This window comes from Rhinoderma darwinii, chromosome 2 (assembly GCF_050947455.1).
Source record: "Rhinoderma darwinii isolate aRhiDar2 chromosome 2, aRhiDar2.hap1, whole genome shotgun sequence".
Taxonomy (NCBI): domain Eukaryota; kingdom Metazoa; phylum Chordata; class Amphibia; order Anura; family Rhinodermatidae; genus Rhinoderma; species Rhinoderma darwinii.
Window position 1 is genome coordinate 467,427,515 of NC_134688.1, and position 25,326 is coordinate 467,452,840.

At 42.9% G+C, this 25,326-nt stretch overlaps 1 protein-coding gene across 1 annotated transcript in view; it reads left to right on the top strand.

The window, feature by feature from the left end:
- The window catches only part of LOC142741913 (interferon-induced GTP-binding protein Mx2-like), a 50,141-nt gene that overhangs the window by 15,996 nt on the left and 8,819 nt on the right, over positions 1-25,326 (top strand). Inside the window, 11 exon segments of the mRNA XM_075851235.1 lie at positions 6,137-6,274; positions 6,674-6,828; positions 8,089-8,182; positions 8,185-8,217; positions 10,389-10,587; positions 13,943-14,021; positions 16,010-16,132; positions 17,643-17,784; positions 18,578-18,736; positions 20,424-20,500; positions 21,082-21,318. Of these exon segments, the coding sequence (XP_075707350.1) occupies positions 6,137-6,274; positions 6,674-6,828; positions 8,089-8,182; positions 8,185-8,217; positions 10,389-10,587; positions 13,943-14,021; positions 16,010-16,132; positions 17,643-17,784; positions 18,578-18,736; positions 20,424-20,500; positions 21,082-21,318 (1,436 nt within the window).

Genomic DNA, 25,326 nt, shown 5'->3' on the forward strand with positions numbered 1-25,326 from the left:
GTATGGTCTGACACCCTTCCCTGCCTCATCCAGGCCTCAAATCTAGGTATTGCGCATGCGCCACTATGGTGTCTCGTTGTGCACACACACCAGAATGGGACATCGATGCGCAAGCGCGGGATTTCGTGTGTGCTGGGCAGAGGTGAGGAGCTGCCAATCGAGGAGGCAGGGTTAACTCTGAAAGGCTTGAGGAATGAATATATGACTCTTTTCGAACGTAGACATGACTCTTTTTTGCTCATTAGTATACGGCACAGGAGCCTACTTAGAAGATAATTATAGGTTACATAAAAATGATTTTTTTTTTACCCATTTCCACCAGGTATTGTCGATTTAATAGGTGAAATGCTGGTGACAGGTTCCCTTTAAATACTTTAGTTTTCTCACTGCCCACTGGAGCATACACAATAGACTGACATTTCCTTTTTCCTGCAGTTCACTTTTCAGTATTGCTGTTTAGACTGGGACAGGGTCAACAGAGACATCTCATTATCATTAGAAGGCAAGATTTTATGACAGCTGTGTTGCACTGCTGGAGGCCTAGATAAGGCAAGATAGTAACACTTTACATACCCATAAGGCTCTGTATGCAGCTCCCCTAAGAATCCCTGGTCTCTGCGGGAGGGGCTAATCTCGGTCTCTTCCTGGAGACTGTATTACTCTATGGACACTTTTCTGACCATTGACTGATTAATTTCAGCTTCTATTAAGCACACGCATCCTGCTGCACTGTCTATACAGAAAATACAGGAAGGAAGTGTGTGTCTGCAATATGGTCACCCCAAGGGAGTTTTTAAAAATAACAACTAAATAGCTACAATGTTTAAAAAAAAAAAAGAATAAGCACAATATGTATTTTCTACAGACCTCAATCTAAAGATTAAAACAAAAAATAATTACAAGATACATCCCCTTTAAGTGTATAGCAGCTGATGCCAACCTTTTCCTCCATCCTATTTTTGGGAGACGGACAGATGGACAACATGGGTTCTAGGAACATTGCCCTCCTGGAGATGCATTCAAATCCAGAAATGGATCCTAAAGGGAGGAACAGTATCAACTTCTTGTTTATTACAGGCTCCATGGCAACATTTTCCAAGGGCGTGACATGCTCTTTTGGTGCCCAAGGCAGGAGTTTTTAGAATGCGCACCATCACCCTCGGTCCATGAAGTGCACCATTATAGCTGTTGGATGTACAATCATTCATTTGATTGCCTCCTGCCCCACTTTATGCACAAGTGTTCTTCAGTAGCATACATAGAAGAGAGGGACCCCATTACAAAAATTAAAATTGGTCCCCATTATGATGTCAGGTTTTGCAACCCATGACAGAAGGGCGTTGGTGTTTGTGTCCCCCTGTATGCGATTTCCATGACCCTTGGACCAATTCATCACCCCTTACTCGTTATCACTGTAGTTTCTCTGGTTTTGGGAGTCCTGCACAGGTTCTTGATGCCCAGTACCAAAAGGGGACAGAACCCACCAGGACCCCATGGAGCACATAGCAGCCGCATGGTCTGCTGCTATAGCATTTATACCCCTGTCTTTTATTTATAATACATATTGCCGATTTCCCTCCATCCCCTCTACACATGTGCAGTTCTCAGTACAGGGCCAGCCGACCACTGTGCCGCAGGTCCACAGGCCTCTAAAGCTCCTCACCCGGCTTCACCTTTCGCCGCTCAGCTGCTCAGACACAGCATCCAATTGGTTATACAAAGGAAATTTAAAGGCAGAACATCTATATTTTACTGATAACTTACATCCCCTCCTCAATATCACCTTCGACATCTTCTTATTCTGCCTACCCCTTGTCCCAGCCCTGTTGTATGGTCTCCTGCCATGTACCAGTACCTGCCACATCTTACATAGATACTTAGAAGACACAGGTCCACCAAGTTCAACCTTTCTCGATACGTCATTCATTGCTCGATTAATTATAACGTCAATGCCATTGCTTACGTACTATCGGCCCTTACTACCTCTTGGGGTAGGGCATTTCATAGCTTTACTGCTCTAACTGTAAAAAAACCTTTCCTATATTGATATCTAGATAGACTTTTCTCCAAATGTAATGGTCCGTTGTACAGATCTTGGAATGAATAAGGCCCTGTTCACATCACGTTTTTGCCTACATTGGACGTATAAGTTGGGAATAGCTCCCGAGGAACACGTTAAACGTAGGCTGTGACAGATGCCTAACAGTGGCATAGAATTGAATGGTATCCGTTAAACAAGTACTTCATGAACCGCGTTCATGAGAGTTCATGATGTCTAGTGCCTTGCAAAAGTATTCACCCCCTCAGTGTTTTTCCCTGTTTTGATCTGACTGATCATGTGACACTTTGCACACAGGGAGATCTTATTACACTAATTTTGTAGTCTCTGAAGTTGATTGGTTTACCCAGATTTAGGGGTTTTATAGCAAAGGGGATGATTACATATGCACTCACGACTTTTCAGTTTTTGGTATTTTAAACAAGGTCTTTTTTTTACATTCCACTGTAACAATTTGGACTATTTTGACAGGTCCGTTGCATAAAATAAAATGTAAAATCCATTTCAATTCCAGCTTTTAATGCAACAAAACAGGAATAACACTAAATGGGTGGAATACTTTCACAAGGCATTGTATCCGTTCAATGGATACTATTATATACCTCTATTAGGCACCTGCTTAACATATATGTCACCATAGACTTTAAAGTGGTCCGTTAAACGTAAACATCATGATAGGCTATTGAAAAGCCCATGACATATGTTAAACATATACCTGTGACGTATATTAATGTATACCAGAGGCCAGAAGGACACTCTTTTGGCCTCAGTCGAACTAATGGAGCCCTATGGAAACGTTTAGCATGTGCGTTGGAAGCTTTCCCAACCTACACACTAAACAAACATCACATACGACGGTCTAAATCACGTGCGAGTTCTTTGTAATGACCACCCCATCATTGCAAGAGAGACCATCTATTCCATGTAGCAATATAGTCACTCGTCTATATACTTTTTACAATGTGGAGCCCAAATTGCCTATTTGAGATTTGGTCTTACGTAAAGAATTACATCCCATATTACATTGTGATTATGGGTTTTTATCTCTTTTTACACACCCTAAAGGCTTAATTGCTTTTGCAGCTGCTGCTTGACATTGAGTGCTGCTGCTTAGCTTACTTCTAACCAGAATACTAGGTCCTCCTCTTGTTCGGTTATCCCCAGTTTTATTCTAGTTAATGTATATGCAGTAATATCATTACTGTGGCCAAGGTGCAATACTTTACATTTATCAACACTAATTTTCATTTACCTACAACTTTCTGTAATATTTTACAATCAAGCGAGTTTAAGTATCCTACAAAGTTTTGTATCGTACGCAAAAATGTACACCTTACTATCAATCCCATCCACTTACACTTGCACTTACCTCCTTCTAGAAATCAAGCATGTTGGTTTGGCATGACCTATATTTCATGAATCCGTGCTGGATGTGAATTATTAGATTATCCTCCGCTATATACATTTGCAGTTCATCCCTTATAATATGTATAAATATTTTACATACCATTGATGTCAGACTTACTGGACAGTAGTTACCCAGCTCCATCTTCTTACCCTTCTTAACAATTGTTATGACATCAGCCGTACTCCAATCCTGTGACACTGACCCTTTTACAAGAGACTCTAAGAAGATGAGATATGACACTCAAATTACCAAACCCAAATGCCTTAATACCCGAGTCACATCTGACGCTTTGCAGGTCTTTATTTCATAACCATGTTAATATACAGATATTAGGTTTATCCCCAGTCAAATGTGTGTAAAATGTTAATGAGTAGATCCCTTCCTGGCGTCCTGTCTACTACGTTGGGTCCTATCAGATGTTCATTGTAATATGCTGAACTGTATCTCCTCACTATTCTAATAAATAGAGCCTTAAAGGACAACTCCTCCTTTTTGATGTCTCAACTGGGGAATCATTTTACCCTTCTCTGCTTAAACCTAGTCCACCCAACTAGGAAGAAAGCCCGTAGACATAGGTTTGCCAAACGAGGCCCCACTCGACGGCGGATTACTTCTGTAGGTAAGTCTGTATAAACATCCTTAGGGAGTTTTTACAGGACTTTGCCTAGAAAGAAAAGCTATAAAGCCTGTTAAAAGAATCTACTCTTACGCCAAAGTTGGAGTACTGCTTTAATAATACAGTCTCAAACTGCCCACAGTACACAAAAAATTAACTGGACAGGTCAGATTTTTTTTCCATCTGATTCAGTTGATTCCCAAAACCATGCAAGACGGGACCCCCCGCCCAATCAACAAGTTCAATAAAATTATCAAGTGCAAGAAATAACGTGAATTAACCTTGAGGGACTTTGAGGTGCCTCAAGCCAGTCATAGAAAGCATTGTCCTCTACTCTTGGGCAGAATGGGGTAGTAATCTTCATGCCTATAAGGTGCCATCAGACAACTGAAGAGTTGGACTGACCAGAAATTGTAGTGAGTATGCCGTTTCATCTTCAGCCACGTTCAATGGTAAAGAAATGTTAAGGAAGCAAAGAGAATAGAGAGTCAGCTGCTTCAAGGTCCACCAGGGGTGGCCTAAGATGGGGCCTGGTAGCTAAAGGGACCTACAGCTCTATGTCTTTCCTTCAGATGTTACAAGACAGTAACACTAAAGCCTTCAAAAATGTTGACCGTTGTTAAAGAGCTGAGGCCATTTTGAGTGATTCTTCTCAAAGATGGAAGCTGTTGGTGTGAGTGGGTTACCTTCCACTCTACTGACACCTTTAGATGTACAAGGCTAGGACAGGGTACTAAATATTCGTCCCAAGTAAAGAAAATGCTAGCTACCACTGTGGCCCGTGACCTCTTGGCCATCTGGACCAGCTAACTTCTCTGAAAATTACAGGAGCCGTAAAGAAATTCTTGCAGATGGTTTTCGAGAAAGTTATAAACTGTGATTGACCATTTTAAGTCAACTTTCTGCTTCTGAAAAGTCTGAGGGCCTGGAGATAGATTTAATTCTTGACTCTCTTGACTGGCCTACAAGGCTCATAGAAGTGGGACTCTCCACAGGGCCTTTTAGTGGATGCTTTTCCAATTACTGGTTCCCTTATGTAAAAGGGTCTGTCTTGTGTCAGATTCACTTTCATTGCTATTAATGTTTTTGGTAAAGTTTTTTTTCAGAACCAGGTTACTGGTCTAGTTCTGCTCCTTCTAATTGTGGACTTTTGGCCTATAAATTGTCACATAGAAGGAGGTACACATAGTAAAATAACAATGCCCTCTGCCCTTCTGTGTTAGCCAACTCGATCACCCCTTCCCCACCAATGTTTAAGATCAGAAACACCCCAAGAATTATAATGCCCAAGTAGACTGGTAGATTCTAGTAGAGGCAAAAGGAAGGTCTATTGATGAAACACCCCTCATCCAAGCACCCATTTTGAATGCTGAGCATAAGAGAGACATGTTTTGGGCCTGTATGAGTACCACTGCACAGAAGATGGCTATCTACATCAAGAAATGTAAAATGGTGAATACATAGTCACATGTATGTAAAAAGTGGTTGTCCAGTCTATAAAACCCATTTCCATACATTAAGGAATTCTGGGTTAATATAGGGGGGTCCTCTGTTCAGGATCATCATATATTGGCCAGAGTGGAGAGCGGTTACAAAGAGCATCTCTCGCTCTGGAGGATCCGTCATGTCCTGCATTACATAGACAACACATTGATATGAATGGATATGTGTAATTCTTCATTTCCCCTGTGGTAGCACTGCAGGGAAACTGAACACTTGCTGCCAGGTTTACCTAGAGATTACAGCTGATCGCTGGGGTTATGAGTAGGGGGACACTTTGTAATGAGATTATTATCAAGGGATCATTTTAACAAGGAGGGATTGTTAAAAGCAGAGAAGTCCTTTTTAGACAATGTGTAAAATAGTGAAGTATTTTTATTTATTTTTTAATGAAAAGCATACATTTATACAATATATAAGAATAAGTTCATATTGCAATATACTATATGTATCAGCTACTATTATTATAATTAGTTCTGATCTTTCATATAGGTTTCGCTCCAGGTATGTTAAATGTATGTCACAGAAGTAATTTTTCATCAATCTTTTGCAGGTATTGTCACAAGATGCCCCCTGGTACTTAAATTGAAAAAATCCCCAATTAATTCACCATGGAAAGGCAAAATAAGCTATCGAGACCAAGAAGTGGTACTAAAATATCCGCGGCAAGTGGAGAAGGAAGTTCGGAAAGGTAATCGCAGTCTAGTGGCAGCCATGAAATGTGTTTATCTTTATCTGATAGACTTGAACCTGAGAGAGTGGAGAGGTGGCAATCGCAAACGGACCTGGTGTCTGAGGGGGTTAAAAGCCCCTCTGCCATTTTAGAAGGCAGTAGTAATAAAAATGGCAAATGGTAGGTAGGAAGGCCCTGGAAAAGATTTTGCACTGGGGCCCAGAAACTTCAAGTTGTGCCTCTGACTTGAATTAATGGAACCCCTTCAACAGTAAAGACTGACACATTCACCTTTCTCCTAATATTCTACCTGTATAAAGTTGGGTAACAACTCTCATAGGTATTGTAATGAAGATCCTCAGCTGTTTTACCTTGTATTCATCTTCAATATCTTACAAACATCATAATCTCTTCTAGCCCAAGACTATATGGCCGGTGCAGGAAATGGAGTCAGTCAAGAGCTCATCACCCTCGAAGTGGAGTCTCCAAATGTCCCAGATCTGACACTGCTCGATCTTCCCGGAATAACACGAGTTGCTTTGCCCAACCAACCTCAAGATATTGGACAACAGGTTTGCTGAATGTCCTATAATCATGATGCTCAAAGGGAATATCTCAACGAATCTCACATTTTCCATATTAGGCCTTTAATCCTTTATGTTAGTACCAAAAGCAAAGCTCTAGCCCTGATACTGTATTATAGTTTAAAGTCATGAGGTATTACATGCGTCCTTGGCAATGAAAGGGTTAAAGGATATGCACTGTCGTGGGCGTAGCTAAAAAAGTAGCCGCAATAGCAGCTGCGATGGGAACCCAGTTAGCGATGAAGAGGCGGAAGAGGCGACAGTGGGCAGGGCGCAGCTATAGGGGGTATAGAAGTTGCACTGGTGCCTAATAGGGTACCTAAAGGGGCCCAAAGGCCACGCTGAGACTTTTTTGTCATAGGACTGGGAAAAACATTTGTTTTTTTTGTTTTTCACCAAAATAGGTTAAAAATTCTGTGTGGATTATTTTATAAATATATTGATACGGGTCGGAGATCCATTTTTCTGACACAGATCGCCAAATCCCCTGCTTCTCTGCACACATCCTTAGAGTTAAATGCAGTTCACTCCCCTACCACTAGGGGAAGCTTACTACATGGAGATTAATACAGCTAGTATTGATTTCTGTGTAAGCTATATAAATCTGTATACAGTAAGCTCCCCCTAGTGGTGATTGCAGTCAGAAATTATTTTATCATTGAACTGAAAAGCATTTGTGTCTATGCATCAGGAATATGGAGGTCCAACATAAATTCAAAGGTTGTGGCTTTTGGAATGCGGTGAGGAAAAATTAGCTGCCTCCTTAAGGGGTTTGTCAAGTTGGAGAAGACCCTTTTGCTGCTGGGATCCCCTAAGTCCTTTACAAAGAGACATTCTCTTTTGGTGGCTGTCTTCTCTGACTTATGAGGGTGGTCCAGACCACCCATTATTACCTAATTGGGCATATGGAAAGAGGATGCCCAAAGTAGAAACCTTTAAGTCTATGGAACTACCAAGCCTAGCTTAACTCAGGGACTGGGGACTACTTTGCTGCTGATACGTCTAAACTACCCTACCTCCTACAACCTGTCTTTCTTTACGACCGGTAATTGTAGGAATTAGCAGAGAGCCGACTAAAAGAATATGGATCTTTAAGTGTGGCAGTTGCATAAACCTGGATTGATGGCACATTGGTCAATACCGTGCCCCAAACGGGTCTTGTTTTTGGGGGGAGATAATTCATACATGTTTCTCCTATCTGTTATGAAAATAATAATCTCATCATTTCTAAATGTTACATTTTCATAGATCAAGAATATGATCAAGAAGTACATAAAAAGGCAGGAGACCATCAATTTGGCTGTGGTTCCCAGTAATGTGGATATAGCCACCACCGAAGCTCTCGAGAAGTGGATCCTACAGGAGAGAGGACACTAGGTAAAAAAAAGACTGTTATTGGTTGTAGAGCTACCTATAACAAGCATTGGCCAATGGTGAGCTAATACATGTTGCCTAAAGGAAAAGGATAAGCAAAAAAAATATATAATATTAGACTCTGTGCTACCCAAATAGATGTTGAAAGTTTGGAACTTGGCCATACAAAGCAGAATTCATTTTTGGTGTTGGAGGAGCCTTCAGCTACCTTACGGTGGTGACCTTCAATATAGGCCTTCCTTGGCTCCCTCCTTTGGGGTTTCTTTGTATATTTTAAGGAACATTGAAGACAAATTTCTGGCCCTCGATGGGGCGGTGCGTGACACAGGAAATCTCTATTTAGTTCTTCTCCCCAGTTGGGCTCACAATCTAGTCCACTCTAGGGCCAACGTGGCTGGAAACCAGAGTACCCGAAGGAAACCCACACATGCTCCATACAGATATCGCCTTTGGTCGGATTCGAACCCAGGACCCCAGCATGTGCTAACCACTGAGCCATCATGCTAGCTGTTCTTTGAATCCCTGTGACGAGCACCCCCTCAGGCCCTGTCTTAATAATAACAATTTGCCTAAAATGTTCCTTTAAGGAGTCATACTATAGGAAATATATAAACGTCTCTTTAATGTACATTACATATGTGGAAGGCTTCGTTCAAATCTGCGTCAGGGCTCCGTTCCGACGTTTCGTCTGAGCTTTTCGTTGGAACGGAGCCCTGACTGACATAAACGGAAACCATAGGTTTCCATTTCCATCACCATTGATTTCAATGGTGACTGATCCGGTGCCAATGGTTTTCGTTTGTCTCAGTTGTGCAAGGGTTCCATTGTTTTGATGGAATGAATACCGTAGTCTGTTTCGATGGAAAGCTCACACTAAGGCCTCATTTACACGAGCGTAATATACGCGCGTGCGACGCGCGTGCTTTTCACGCGTGTCGTACGCACCTATATTACTCTATGGGGGCATGCAGACAGTCCGTGAGTTTTGCTCAGCGGGAGTGCGCTGAAAAAAACTCACGACATGTTCTATAAATCTGCGTTTTTCGCGCATCACGCACCCATTGAAGTCAATGGGTGCGTGAAAACCACGAAGGTCGCACGGAAGCACTTCCGTGCGAACTGCGTGATTCGCGCAAGAGCTGTCAAACTGAATGTAAACAGAAAAGCACCACGTGCTTTTCTGTTTACAAACATCCGAACGGAGTGTCTTACAGATGACCGAACCGAAATTTACCGGGTTCGGCCGAACTCGTTTTGACCGTACCCGGCAGGAGACAGTCACTGTGCAGGGTGCTGAAAGAGTTAAACTGGTTCAGCACCCTGGACAGTGACTTCCGATTCCAATATACGTGAACGTGTAAAAAAGTTCTGACTTACTGATAACTCCCGGCTTCTTCCTCCAGTCTGACCTCCCGGGATGACAATTCAGTCCAAGTGACAGCTGCAGCCAATCACAAGCCAAGCACAGGCTGCAGCGGTTACATGGACTGCCGCGTCATCCAGGGAGGTGGGGCCAGATGTCAAGAGAGGCGCGTCACCAAGGACGCGTCACCAAGGACGCGTCACCAAGGCAACGGCCGGGAAGTTCTCGGTAAGTACGAACCTCTTTTTTTTTAAACAGGTTACTCGATATGGTGATCAGAATGCACTGAAAGAGTTACTGCCGATCAGTTAACTCTTTCAGCACCATGGACAGTGACTGACGTCGGCTAGCCTCATCTCTATGACGGCGGCTGCGCGAAAATCACGCAGCCGCGCATCATACATGGATGACACACGGAGCTGTCAAGTGCCTTTTGCGCACGCAAAACGCTGCGTTTTTTACGCGCGCAAAACGCACACGCTCGTGTAAATGAGGCCTAAAACGTTGGAACGGAGCCCTGATGCAGATGTGAACTAAGCCTAAGCTGATTATATAATCTGATTCAAAGTCAAGTCCCAAAGCCTGAGACTGCACTAAGGCGTCGTCATCGATAACTTTAGTGGATGTAAATCATTCACAACAATGTTGACATATACACCAACCACTTTTTGTGCCGGTAAGGATGTTGATATTGATATGGATGGTGATTTGGCATTATATAATACTTCCATGATAGGTTCTCCACCTTTCTCAATACTGTAATTTTATCTATAGATGGCACACTTTATTATCAAATGTAATTTATTTTCAGGGATCCTGACTAAGCCCGATTTAGTTGACAAAGGATCTGAATTAGATGTCGTAAGTGTTGTCCGAAATCTGGTGTACACTCTTAAAAAAGGCTACATGATAGTCAAGTGTCGTGGACAGAGTGAGATCCAGAGCAACATTTCCCTGGAGAGTGCCTTAGAAAATGAGAAATCTTTCTTCGAGAACCATGAACATTTCGGGTAAAATTATATTCTTTTCACAAGACTTAGTACCGTAATGATGGATGAGGATGCCCAGGGGCTAGACCAGGGGTGGGCAAACTTTTTGACTCGCGGGCCACAATGGGTTCTAAAATTTGACAGAGGGGCCGGGCCAGGAGCATTTGGAGGGAGTGTTTGGGCCGGATATACTAAAGCATTAAATGTAGTGTGTGCAAACCTCATAGCACAGTAAGAACACTACAACCCAATTTATTAACTGTCTTTCAAATGTGAAAAATAGCCCTTATCAGTTAATAAATTTGTCTCAAGGAATATGCAAGATATGGCATTTACATACTATTTCGCAGATACTGGGAGGAGGAAATGTAAATAGATTAAAATAACATACGCACTGTGATTTATCAAGAAAAAAGTTCTGTTGACTCTGTAAATTAGCTGCCAACCTCTGAGCAGTAGCCGCCCGTTCTTGTGTTGACTGCTTGCTAGCATAGTTTGCATGCTTCGTGGCAAAGTGACGGCTGATATTGTACTCTTTGAAAACCGAAGGGCTTAATGGTGACGTGAAACGAAGTGAAAATTAAAGTGAAATAAAGAGAAATACGCGCCACATTAACCCCTTAATGACCGGGCCATTTTGCACGTTAATGACCAAGGATTATTTTTTGTTTTTTCATGGTCGCATTCCAAGAGTCGTAACTGTTTTTTTATTCCGTCGACATAGCCGTATAAGGGCTTGTTTTTTGCGGGACGAGTTGTATTTTGTAATTGCACCATTTTTAGATGCTTACAATATATTGATTAACTTTTATTAACTTTATTTTAGGAGAGAATTGAAAATAAGCAGCTATTCCAGCATTAATTTTCACGTTATAAATTTACGCCGTTTACTATGCAGCGTAAATAACATGTTACCTTTATTCTACGGGTCGGCACGATTACGAGGATACCAAATATGTAAAGGTTTTATATGTTTTTTCTACGTTTGCACAATAAAAACCCTTTTAGAAAAAAATTACTTGTTTTTGCATCGCCGCGTTCCAAGAGGCGTCATTTTTTTATTTTTCCGTCGATGTGACCGTATGTGGGCTTGATTTTTGCGGGCCAATGTGTAGTTTTCATTAGTACTATTTTGGGGTACATAGGACTTATAGATTAACTTTTATTTTATTTTTTATGGGGGGAATGGGAGAAAAGAGAGAATTTTGCCGTTGTTTTTTGCGGGTTTTTTGGACGCCGTACATCCGGCGGTTTCATTAATGTGTTCATTTTATTGGTCAAGTTGTTATGATCGCGGGGATACCATATATGTGTATGTGTGATTTGTTTTGACACTTTTACTGAATAAAACCACTTTTTGGGCAAAAAAAGTAGTTTTATTTGATTTTGACTGTAATTATTTTATTTTTTTTCAACAAACTTTATTTAACTGATTGACATTTTTTTTTTAAGTCCCACCAGGGGACTTCACTATGCGATGTGCCGATCGCATATATAATGCTTTGGTATACTTAGTATACCAAAGCATTATTGCCTGTCAGTGTAAAACTGACAGGCAACCTATTAGGTCATGCGTCCGGCATCGCCAAACAGGCAGTTGCGGAAGACAGACCTGGGGGTCTTTGTTAGACCCCCGGCTGTCATGGAAACCCGACGGCGACCCGCGATTTGTTTGCGGGGGCGCCGATCGGGTGACAGAGGGAGCTCCCTCCCTCTGTCAAACACATTAGATGCCGCTGTCACTATTGACAGCGGCATTTAATGGGTTAAACTGCCGGAATCGGAGCGCGCTTCGATTCCGGCAGTTGCAGCAGGAGCCAGGCTGTGTATAACAGCCGTGCTCCTGCCGCTGATCGCGTGGGTACACTTGCAGTACCCGCGCCATCACAGGACGGATATATCCGTCCTCCTGCGCGAACTAGCAGCTGCTGAGGACGGATATATCCGTCCTTCGGCGTAACAACGGTCAATGTGTTTTGAGTGCGCCATCTATTGGGAAAACGTGGGCATTGCAGGGAAAGGGGAAAAAAAAGGAGGTTTTTACTATGATTTGGACAAGTTTGGCGGGCCGGATTAAAAAGCCTAACGGGCCGTATGTGGCCCGCGGGCCGTAGTTTGCCCATGTCTGGGCTAGACTTTATTAGGGGCCCATACAAGGACATACTAATAGGGAGTGCAGAAGTAGCAGTTGCAGCCAGCCCTGGGGCCTGTAAAGACCTAAGAGCCCCTCTGCCATATAATAAGACGCCAGTATTATAAATAGTGTGTGGTAGGTGGGGGACCCTGTTACAGATTTTGCATTGGGGACACAGGAGCTCCAAATTATTCCTCTTGGCCCTTATTTATAATTATGGCGCACCTTTTAAAATAGATAAAAATGGAAACCATATGGAAAAATTCATTAGTCAAAGTGCTTGTTAAAGTGAATCTGTCACTAGTTTAGTAATGCCCCATCTCCTAGCTAATCTAATAGGCGCTGTCACGCTGATAATACTAGTGACAATTGTGTCCCAAGAAGTTTATTATTTTAAAAGTTATAATTTTTTTCTAAATATGCAAATGAGGCTGCACTAGACAAGTGGGTGTCACTACCAGCGCTTCTCCTGAGGTGGAGCTCCTCCCAGCCTCTGACGCTGTCCTATCAGCATGAAGCTGCTTCACACAGTGTGAGAGACTGAGGCTGGGGGGAAGGGGGATCACCGCAAATAGCCATATCTCTGGCGGTGGAATACCTAGAACAGCGGTTCTGGTGTCATATAAAAGATGAGTTTCTAATCACACTTCTAGCTGTGAAACAACAGGAGATATCGCCAGATGAAAACATAGTCGGGAATGAAAGCTGTATACTATATGATCATGCTGTGTTCCTGGGCTGGGAAGAGGAGAACTAAAATGATTGGACAGCGTCATACAGAAAACATTACACTCAGTCAAGACAGTAACAGTGTGAAAGTTTCTATTCACAGACCACAAAAAAACATCTTGAACACAGTGATTAATTTAAGCGCAAAGTATATTCGAATACAGGGCTTAGTGTTTTTAGTCACCTATTGCAGACCGAGCAGTGTGTGTGTGTGTGTGGGGGGGGGGGGGGGGGGTGGGGGGGTGGTTCTCCTGCTGCAGCCGGTTGTCTGCCAGCCAGAGATAGGTCTCATCTCTTGGGACGCACATAAACAAAGACTTTATTATTTTCTCAATGTTTTTAATGTAATTTGAGACAGGATAGGATCAAAGGAGGAAGAGGGGGCTTGTTTTCTATGTTTAGTGTACCTTTAAGCTTTAATTAGGACTGGAAAATTTAGTAGACTATTGCTCAGATGAGATGTATTTGTACAAGATATAGAACCCCATTAATGCAGGTCCTATTTTTATTTAGGGTTCTTCTGGAAGAGAGACGTGCTACAGTTTCCTTGCTGGCAGAAAAACTTACTATTGAACTTGTGGAACATATTAACGTAAGTCAGCTTTCTAGAATAAGTCATAGACATCTAATAGATTGGAGATCCATCATTGGGCCCATTATTTATAGGGATTACCGGCGTCCGTCTATTTAATCTGACCATCAGCCGCCGCTTAAAGAGAGAAGTTACCACTTCATTGAAGCCGGTAAAACTAGTGGCTACTGGTGGTGGCTTTGCATCAGTAAATGGGGGTCAGGACACCACTACCACACCGCAAAAACATAGATGATATCAAATAGGTACGTACTTTTCTAGTACCCGTACTCTATTGAGGGAAACAGCCACACAATTGCTAAATGATAATATTCTTATTTATAGCTCACCCTGCCTTAAGCACTAAGCCAAAATATGCCACCCTACAATGACTGGATAATACCCCCATATAATGACTAGACAACACAACGATACCATGACTGGATAACACCATTATATAGTGACTGTATACCACCATACTGTGACTAGATAATACCACCATATAGTAACTGTATAACAACACCATACCATAATGGATAACACCACCATACGTGACTTGATAACACCACCACATTGAGATTGGATAACACCACAATGCCATGACATAATACCACCATACTGTGACTGGATAATACCATCATACAGTGACTGGATAACACCATCATACCATGACTGGATAACACCACCATACCGTGACTGGATAATACCACCATACCGTGACTGGATAACACCACCATACCATGACTGGATAACACCACCATACAGTGACTGGATAACACCACCATACCGTGACTGGATAATACCACCATACCGTGACTGGATAATACCACCATACCATGACTGGATAACACCACCATACCGTGACTGGATAACACCACCATACCGTGCCTGGATAACACCACCATACCGTGCCTGGATAACACCACCATACAGTGACTGCATAATACCACCATACCGTGCCTGGATAACACCACCATACTGTGACTGGATAACACCACCATACCGTGACTGGATAACACCACCATACCGTGACTGGATAACACCACCATACCGTGACTGGATAACACCACCATACCGTGACTGGATAACACCACCATACAGTAACTGGATAACACCACCATACAGTGACTGGATAATACCACCATACAGTGACTGGATAACACCACCATACCGTGACTCGATAACACCAACATTGCGTGACTGGATAACACCACCATACCGTGACTGGATAACACCACCATACAGTGACTGGATAACACCATCATACAGTGACTGGATAATACCACCATACAGTGACTGGATAACACCACCATACCGTGACTGGATAACACCAACATTGCGTGACTGGATAACACCACCATACCGTGACTGGATAACACCGCCATACCGTAACTGGATAACACCACCATACAGTGACTGGATAACACCACCATACAGTGACTGAATAATACCACCATACAGTGACTGCATAACACCATCATAACGTGATTGTATAACCCCACCATATAGTTACAAAATAATACCACCATACAAGACTCAAAAATACATCCATTTTCTACTAGTGGGAGCCCCTTACTGATTTGGAATCAATGGGAGCTGTATAAATCTGTATGCAGTGACCTCCCCCTAGTGGTGGTTGAAGGCAGCCAGAATTATATCATTTAGCTTTGTGAAGAGAAGCAGGCGATTTGTAGCTCTGTATAAAGAAAGATATATTATGAAATGAATTTTGCTCATGTTTAGATTAAACAAATTGAAATTATATCTACACTTTACTGCCCGATACTACCATAGTTAATAGCATTAACCTATTCAACATCCTTAACCATCAGGAATATAAATTGATAACCTCTAATTTACCCTAGACCACCAGGGGTATTCCATGTTATATAAATGGGATTTAGTAGATTTAGAAAGTTGGCACAGTGAGAATGAAGGGCGTATTTTGCTGTATCCATTCATTTAAAAATCCATCCTGTATTATATATGTATTCATGTGTATGTTTTAGAGAACTATACCTAACTTGGAGAACCAAATCAAAACTAAACTTAATGATGCGGAGAAGACACTAAAGATGATCGGTGTAGGCGTCCCGGAGACTGAGTCAGAGAAGCTACTATTTCTCATAGCTGTAAGAGCCGTATTTATATAATCTCATACACGACACTGTAACATATGGCTGCCAAATGTCAATTCACCTAAATCATATATATTCCAGCCAGTGGCGTAACTACCATTGTAGAAGCCATAGTGGCTGCTACAGGGCCCGCGGCATGGCCCCTCCCCATGGCCGGAAGCTCCGTTAGCAGCCACTATGACTGCTACAGCGCGACGCGCTCTGCCATTAAAGGGGTTTTTCCTACAAAACACATGTATCCCCTATCCACAGGATAGGGGATACATGTGTGATCGCTGAGACCCCCAGCGATAAGTAGAACGGGGGACCGGAAGTCCCCTGAAATGCTCCATGAGAAACCTGGGACTTCCGGGGTCTGTGTCCGGCAGCTCCGTAGAAATGAGTAGAGCACCGGTCGCGCTTGTGTGCATGCGTGACCAGCGCTCCTTTCATTTTTATTGAGCTGCTACACGCAGACCCCGGTAGTCCGAGGTTTCTCATGGAGAACTTTGGGGGACTTTCGCTCCACCGTTCTCCTTATCACTGGGGGTCCCAGTTATCACACATGTATCCCCTATCCTGTGGATAGCAGATACATGTCTTTTGTGGGACAAACCATAGGCTGCAGGCCATTTTTTTTTGGGGGGGGGGGGAATTTGGGGATGTATGGTGCTATATACAGGGGGGGGGTGTATGGCATCATCTACAGAGGGGGCTATATGGCGTTATCTACAGAGGGCTGTAGCGTTATCTACAAGGGAGCTGTATGGCGTTATCTACAGGGGGCTGTATGGCGTTATCTACAGGGGGCTGTATAGCGTTATCTACAGGGGGGGCTGTATGGCGTTATCTACAGGGGCTGTATGGCGTTATCTACAGGGGGCTGTATGGCGTTATCTACAGGGGGCTGTATGGCGTTATCTACAGGGGGCTGTATGGCGTTACCTACAGGGGCTGTATGGCGTTACCTACAGGGGGCTGTATGGCGTTATCTACAGGGGGCTGTATGGCGTTATCTACAGGGGGCTGTATGGCGTTATCTACAGGGGGCTGTATGGCGTTATCTACAGGGGGCTGTATGGCGTTATCTACAGGGGGCTGTATGGCGCTATCTACAGGGGGCTGTATGGCGTTATCTACAGGGGGCTATATGGCGTTATCTACAGGGGGTTGTATGGCGTTATCTACAGAGGGGGCTGTATGGCGTTATCTACAGAGGGGGCTGTATGGCACTATCTACAGGGGGCTGTATGTCATTATCTACAGGGGGCTGTATGGCGTTATCTACAGGGGGCTGTATGGCGTTACCTACAGGGGGCTGTATGTCACTATCTACAGGGGGCTGTATGTCATTATCTACAGGGGGCTGTATGGCGTTATCTACAGGGGGCTGTATGGCGTGATCTACAGGGGGGGCCCAGTCAAAAGTTTGCTATGGGGCCCAGTCTTTCCTAGTTACGCCCCTGATTCCAGCTCTCATGGCTGATATACAATTTGCATAATTGTATTCTTATTTTCTTGACAGAGAATCAGACATTTTGTCGATGGAATTACTCAAGTCACACAAGGAGAAGAAGAAGTTAAAGACAGACATTTAAAACTTTTCACCAACATCCGAAAAAAATTCTATAACTGGGAAACGGCCCTGAAGCAATCAGCTGATAAATGTAGGTGCAGATCCCAAAACACAGATCCATAAGTCACGGTCATGTATCCAGCCCCTTCCATACCTTAATGTGTGGAGGATTAGGGCATATGGATGTGATAGACTGAATCCTCAGTCCACATCCCCTGATAAGCAGTGGCTCTCTCTAGCGGACTCAAGTCGTCGATATATATTTGCCAACATTTGAGAATTAATATCACAGAGGATGTAAATGTGGCAAGCAAGGCACTATGTAAAGCTTTAGGCATGTAAGCAATGCCCCATTAAATACTGGTCAAGGACAGCACGAGAGCCCCCATTAATAAACACAACCGCTATTAAAAGTGCCACCCATAGTGACCCCATTAATAGTGCCAGTCAAAGAGTACTCCCATTAACAGTGCCCCTATTATTAGCGTCAGCATGAGGTACCCCATAAACAGTGCAAGCCACAATACCCCCATAAACAGTGCAAGGCAGAATGTTTTAATTAACAATAACAGTGGCAGAGTGGCGCTCTAAAGAGTAGCAAGGGAACCCATTAACAGAGTCAGCCAACGCGTTTCCATAGAGTGACAGCTAAAGTGCCCCTATAAACAGTGCCAGAAAGAAAGTATCCACCTTAAACAGAATCACTCAATATGTTTACAGAAAACAAATGTCATACTTGCCCCCTCCTTATTCCATCGTCTCTGCTGCCAGGAAGTGTTATATGAGGGGTCAGCAATTTGCCGATAACACGTCACTTTTTACGCCAGAGCTGGATTCAGTGCTGGAGAAGTCTTTGTTTAATAACCAATCCTTTACCTTTTCAGTTCCACGGGAATTAAAAGCTGACATTACTATTTATGAGAATCGGCATCGTGGCCGGGAACTTACAGGATTCGTCAACTACAAAACATTTGAAAACATTGCAAAGAATCAAATCCAGACATTCGAGGAGCCAGCCGTTGAAAAGCTGAATGAAATCACAGGTAGGAAAAAAAATTCCAATTGTCTCGACAAATGCGTGAGGACAATTGTCATGAAATATATTAGGTTAAAAATAGCAATTTTTTAAGCAAATATATGGGGCGTATTATGGTCAGGGGTGCAACCAAAAAGTGCTGGGCCCTTGGACCCCATAACAAAACCTCTTAATCCCCCCCCTGAGCATTTGCCAGCTTCATGTGAAAGTTAGGGTGAGGGCACAACTGAGGATGAGGTCTAACCGAGTCCCAGTAAAAAAAAAAAACACACAACTTTTAGCATGATTTAATAAATGATTAAAGCACACTAGAAAAAATAGAACTGTTCTAGGACCATGGTACCACACGCATCAGCCATATAAGTAGAAATTGCAGGATGGGGCAGGGAAGGCATCAAACCTCAGACTGAAGCCCTAAATTATTTCTTACCACAGACCCCAGACCCTAAATAAGCTCCCAGACCACACCACAAAATATATCAGACCGCAAAATAAATTCAGACCCCAGACCAGACCCCTAAATTATCAGACCCCAAAATTCAGATACCGGAACCTAAAGGTCTTTATGTGGTAGGGTGCCCTGTGGGCCCCCTGGATTATGGGGCCTGTAACCCCTATAGTTACACCGCTGGTTATGGTCGAAGCTGTCTTCTGCGTATTGCATTTTCGGCTTGCTTGATCATAAGAATGATGATAAAAGCAGGTAAAGAGTGATATGATCCCGTTAAGACATTTGTATGTAGGGCTGGATTATAAGAAGAATAATTGAACGATTACACCCCAGCCCCAATACTTGAGGAAGCCTAAATGCCCCTTTGCCACATAAGAAAACGGTATTATCAATGAAACATGGTAGGTGGGAGCCCTGTTACAGATTTTGCATTGGGGCCCCGGAGCTTCAAGTTACGAAGTTGACTTCAATGGAAACTGTAATTCTTCATTTTCCCTGTGGTGGCGCTGCAGGGGATTTAAACACTTGTTCTTGGGTTCCCCCCACAGATCACAAATGATCTCTGGCATAGTTAACAGCAGGGGACTCTGTGATCAACTTGCTATCTGGGAACTAACAAACCGGGACTGTCCAAAGTGGAATTTAAGGGATACCATGACCAAAAAATTATTCTGCTCAGCCAGGACTGTGGGTGCTATTTTATAAGAGTACCACAAAATGTTGCTTCAGATGCTAAGAGTTGTAGTTTTATAAAAGTTGCGTACTTACCAACAGTTAAAAACGAATTACAGGTCATATTAATCTCCGCACCTGTTCTCCTGGGGAATGCCGCAAAATGGGACAGAAATACCCCTTTTGAGGCAAATTAATAAACCCCTCCTCTCTTTGCAGGACTGTCCCATGAGAATCGGTAGTGTTGGCAACTATGCAGTTGGGAGAGCCACCAGATAGAAGAGCGGCCTTGTGCAAGAACAGTATATGGGGCCCCATGCTCCCTGACAGCTCATCAAAAAGCTCCTCTCTCATGTCTCTCTAGCAAAGTCCTTATAGATTATCCAGATTATAATGCACCAATAATAGTAGACAGTAGGAAGTACTAGGTTCTGGGCCCTTTCACCCACAGGGCCCCTCTTCAGTGAACGGGTTACATATATAGCATATACTATAGTAAAACATAAACTTCACTACATTTTTGGACTGTTTTAGGTATAAATTACTGACTGCACATTTTTTTAATCTTTAGAACTTGTCAGATCAACATTCAATAGTACGGCGCAAAAGCACTTTACCCATTATCCCAATCTTTACAGAAGTGCAAAGGTAGGATTAGTATTTCGGTTTAATCATTTAGAGGATTGTATAGATTAAGAAGATGTTCACACGGCTTATTTTCGGCCATTTTTCGGGCCGTAAACAGCCGAAATACGGCCGAAAAATCGGAAGCAGAGCGCCTACAAACATCTGTCCATTGATTTCAATGGGAGAAACGGCGTTCTGTTCTGACGGGGCATTTTTTTACACCCGCGAAAAAGAAGCGCATGTCACTTCTTGAGCCGTTTTTGGAGCCGTTTTTCATTGACTCTATAGAAAAACAGCTCCAAAAACGGCCGTAAAAGCAGCGAAAAACGCGAGTGGCTTAATAAACATCTGAAAATCAGGAGCTGTTTTACCTTGAAAACAGCTCCGTATTTTCAGACGTTTTTGGTTAAGCGTGTGAACATACCCTAATACAGTAAAATTACATTATTCCAAAACCCACTGATCCCGAAATCCTATTCATTTGAAAGAAAAAAAAAACGTTTTATTCTGGATTTTTCTATAACCCCAAATATTGTTAACCCACCCATAGGGGGCAGTGGACGCACAGCCGCTTTAATGTTCCCTTTCTCATATTTCTCAAGGGAAAGCTAGAACAGATTTGCAACAAGCAACAAAAAGCGGCTGAAAGAGCAATCCGTACACAGTTCAAAATGGAACAGATCATATACTGCCAGGACACGCTCTACGGAGGAACGCTGAAGGACATCCGGGAGGAGGCAACCTCTACTTTCACAACTATAAAACAATATCAACAATCACAAACACAGATACAACTGTCTGTTGAGGAGATGTCCCAACACATTCAGGCATATTTCAAGGTTAGCCTTATATAATGTGCTCAGATATAGATTTACTGCACATTGAAGAAAAAAACAATCAAAACTAAAAAATAATTGTACTGTGTTATGGAAAAGAGCCCAGTTCTACTGCTCACTGCTGCCCCCTGTAATGCAGTCTATAAGAGCTGCAACAGTGGGATGAGATGAAAAAATAGTAGTGAACAGCAAATTCTCAGTGTGAAAAAGGTTCAATTCAACCACTGTTGTATAAACTAGGGCTAATATCTTAATACTACTAAAGCTATTTACTTGATTACTGCCTACTAAGTAGAAGCGTACATCTATTATAATACTGCCCCCTACGTACAAAAATATAACTTCCCTGATACTGCCTCCTGTATACAAGAATATATCTACTATAATACTGCTCCTATATACAAGAATATAACTACTATAATACTGCCCCCAATATACAGGAATATAACTACTATAATACTGCCCCTATATACAAGAATATAACTACTATAATAATGCCCCCTATATACAAGAATATAACTACTATAATACTGCTCCTATATACAAGAATATAATTACTATAATACTGCCCCCTATATAGAAGAATATAACTACTATAATACTGCCCCCTATATACAAGACTATAACTACTATAATACTGCCCCCTATATACAAGAATATAACTACTATAATACTGCCCCTATGTACAAGAATATAACTACTATAATACTGCTCGCTATATACAAGAATATAACTACTATAATACTGCTCCTATATACAAGAATATAACTACTATAATACTGCCCCCTATATACAAGAATATAATTAATATAATACTGCTCCTTATATACAAGAATATAACTACTATAATACTGCCCCCTATATACAAGAATATAACTACTATAATACTGCCTCCTATAGACAAGAATATAACTACTATAATACTGCCCCTATATACAAGAATATAACTACTATAATACTGCTCCTATATACAAGAATATAACTACTATAATACTGCTCCCTATATACAAGAATATAACTACTATAATACTGCCCCCTATATACAAGAATATAACTACTATAATACTGCCCCCTATATACAAGAATATAACTACTATAATACTGCTCCTATATACAAGAATATAACTACTATAATACTGCTCCTATATATAAGAATATAACTACTATAATACTGCCCCCTATATACAAGAATATAACTACTATAATACTGCCCCTATATACAAGAATATAACTACTATAATACTGCTCCTATATACAAGAATATAATTACTATAATACTGCCCCCTATATACAAGAATATAACTACTATAATACTGCCCCCTATATACAAGAATATAACTACTATAATACTGCCTCCTATATACAAGAACATAACTACTATATTACTGCCCCCTATATACAAGAATATAACTACTATAATACTGCCCCTATATACAGGAATATAACTACTATAATACTGCCCCTATATACAAGAATATAACTACTATAATACTGCCCCCTATATACAAGAATATAACTACTATAATACTGTCCCTTATATACAAGAATATAACTACTATAATACTGCTCCTATGTACAAGAATATAACTACTATAATTGTAATGACCGGGGGGTAGGGAAACGGACAAGTGAGCCCTAATCTACCCGCCACTCTGTCCCTGCCTACTTGCAAAGACCCGCCCTAGGCGACGGGGTACAACTGGGCGGCGGTCCCTGCACTCAGTAAGTGCACAACAAACACGACAAACATACAAGGGAATACAAGAAAGGGAAAGGGGCAGTTGCCCACGGCAACACCGTGAGCAACCAGAGTGGTGAACGAGCCGAGTCAAGCCAGGAGTGTGCGAGGTACCAAACGAAGAGCAGAAGAGTAGTCAGTAAGCCAGGGTCAGTATGGAGCAGGAAAAAAATAGAAGGAGCTGTAGCTGGGCCAGGAAACCACATGAAAAAGAACAACAAGCAAGGAGGAACAGGAAATGCAGGTATAAATAGACAGAGGGCGGGAGCTAGCTGAGTCTGGCCAGGCTGCGATAGGCTCTCCCACTCCTAAGCCTGCCAGCCTGAGTGGTGGAAGCTGGAGTCAGTCTCAGGGATGTAGATTCAGGTGCTGACTGATTAATTAAGGGAGTTAACCCCGAATCTGTGCCTGGCAGATCCTTTACAGTACCCCCCCTTTTATGAGGGGCCACCGGACCCTTTCTAAGTGGACCTGGCTTACTGGGGAAACGCAGGTGGAACCTCCTGACCAATACCCCAGCGTGAACATCCCGGGCGGGTACCCACGTCCTCTCCTCGGGCCCGTAACCTCTCCAATGGACCAGGTACTGGAGGGAGCCTTGGACCATCTTGCTGTCCACAATCCTGGCCACCTCGAATTCCACCCCCTCAGGGGTGAGGACGGGAACAGGAGGTCTCCTCGAGGGAGCCAAGGACGGGGAGCAGCGTTTAAGGAGGGAGGCATGAAACACGTCGTGTATACAAAAAGACGGGGGTAACTCCAGCCGGAAGGAGACAGGATTGAGGACCTCAATGACCTTATACGGCCCAATAAACCGGGGAGCAAACTTCTTGGAGGGAACCTTGAGACACAAGTTCCTAGACGACAACCACACCAGATCCCCGACCATAAACAGGGGGTTAGCCGAACGTTTTCTATCAGCCTGAGTTTTTTGTACGCTCTGGGACGCCTCTAGGTTCTACTGAACCTGGGCCCAGACTGTGCACAGTTCCCGATGAACGACCTCTACCTCGGGATTGTTGGAACTACCAGGTGAAACGGAGGAGAACCGTGGATTAAACCCAAAATTACAGAAAAAGGGAGAGACCCCTGACGAGTTACTGACCCGGTTATTAAGGGAAAATTCGGCAAGGGGAATGAATGAGACCCAATCATATTGACAGTCAGAGACAAAACACCTTAAGTATTGTTCTAGAGATTGATTAGTCCTCTCCGTTTGACCATTGGTTTTAGGATGGAAGGCAGAGGAGAAGGACAGATCAATCCCCAACTTCATACAGAAGGCTCTCCAAAACAATGAAACAAATTGTACCCCTCTGTTCGAAACAATATTGACAGGGACCCCATGGAGACGCAGGATGTGTTTGACAAACAAGGTAGCCAACGTCTTGGCGTTGGGTAGTTTCTTGAGGGGCACAAAGTGGCACATCTTACTGAAGCGGTCTACCACCACCCACACCACCGACTTGCCTTGGGATGGAGGCAAATCGGTGATAAAATCCATGGAGATATGTGTCCAAGGTCTCTGGGGAATGGGCAACGAATGCAGTAAGCCCGCTGGTCGGGACCTGGGAGTCTTGGACCTAGCACAAACCTCACAAGCGGCGACGTAGGCCTTAACGTCTTTAGGCAACCCAGGCCACCAATAATTTCTGGTAATGAGGTGTTTGGTACCCAGGATGCCTGGATGACCAGATAGTGCGGAGTCATGATTTTCCCTAAGTACCCTTAGCCGGAATTGCAGGGGAACAAACAGCTTGTTCTCAGGAAGGTTCCCGGGAGCTGAACCTTGATCAGCAGCAATTTCAGAGACTAAATCAGAATCGATCGAGGAAATGATTATACCTGGAGGCAAAATACAAGCAGGATCTTCCTCCGAAGGAGGGCTGGCCATGAAGCTACGCGACAGTGCATCAGCCTTAATATTTTTAGACCCAGCCCTATAAGTAACCAAAAAATTGAATCTGGTAAAAAATAACGCCCATCGAGCTTGTCTCGGGTTTAGCCTCCGGGCAGATTCTAGGAAAACCAGATTCTTGTGGTCGGTAAGGACCGTTACCTGGTGTCTAGCCCCCTCCAGGAAGTGGCGCCACTCTTCAAATGCCCATTTAATGGCTAAGAGTTCGCGGTTGCCAATATCATAGTTACTCTCAGTTGGCGAAAACTTCCTGGAGAAGTAGGCACAGGGGCGGAGATGGGTGAGGGACCTGGTACCCTGGGACAAGACAGCCCCCACTCCCACCTCAGATGCGTCAACTTCCACGATAAATGGC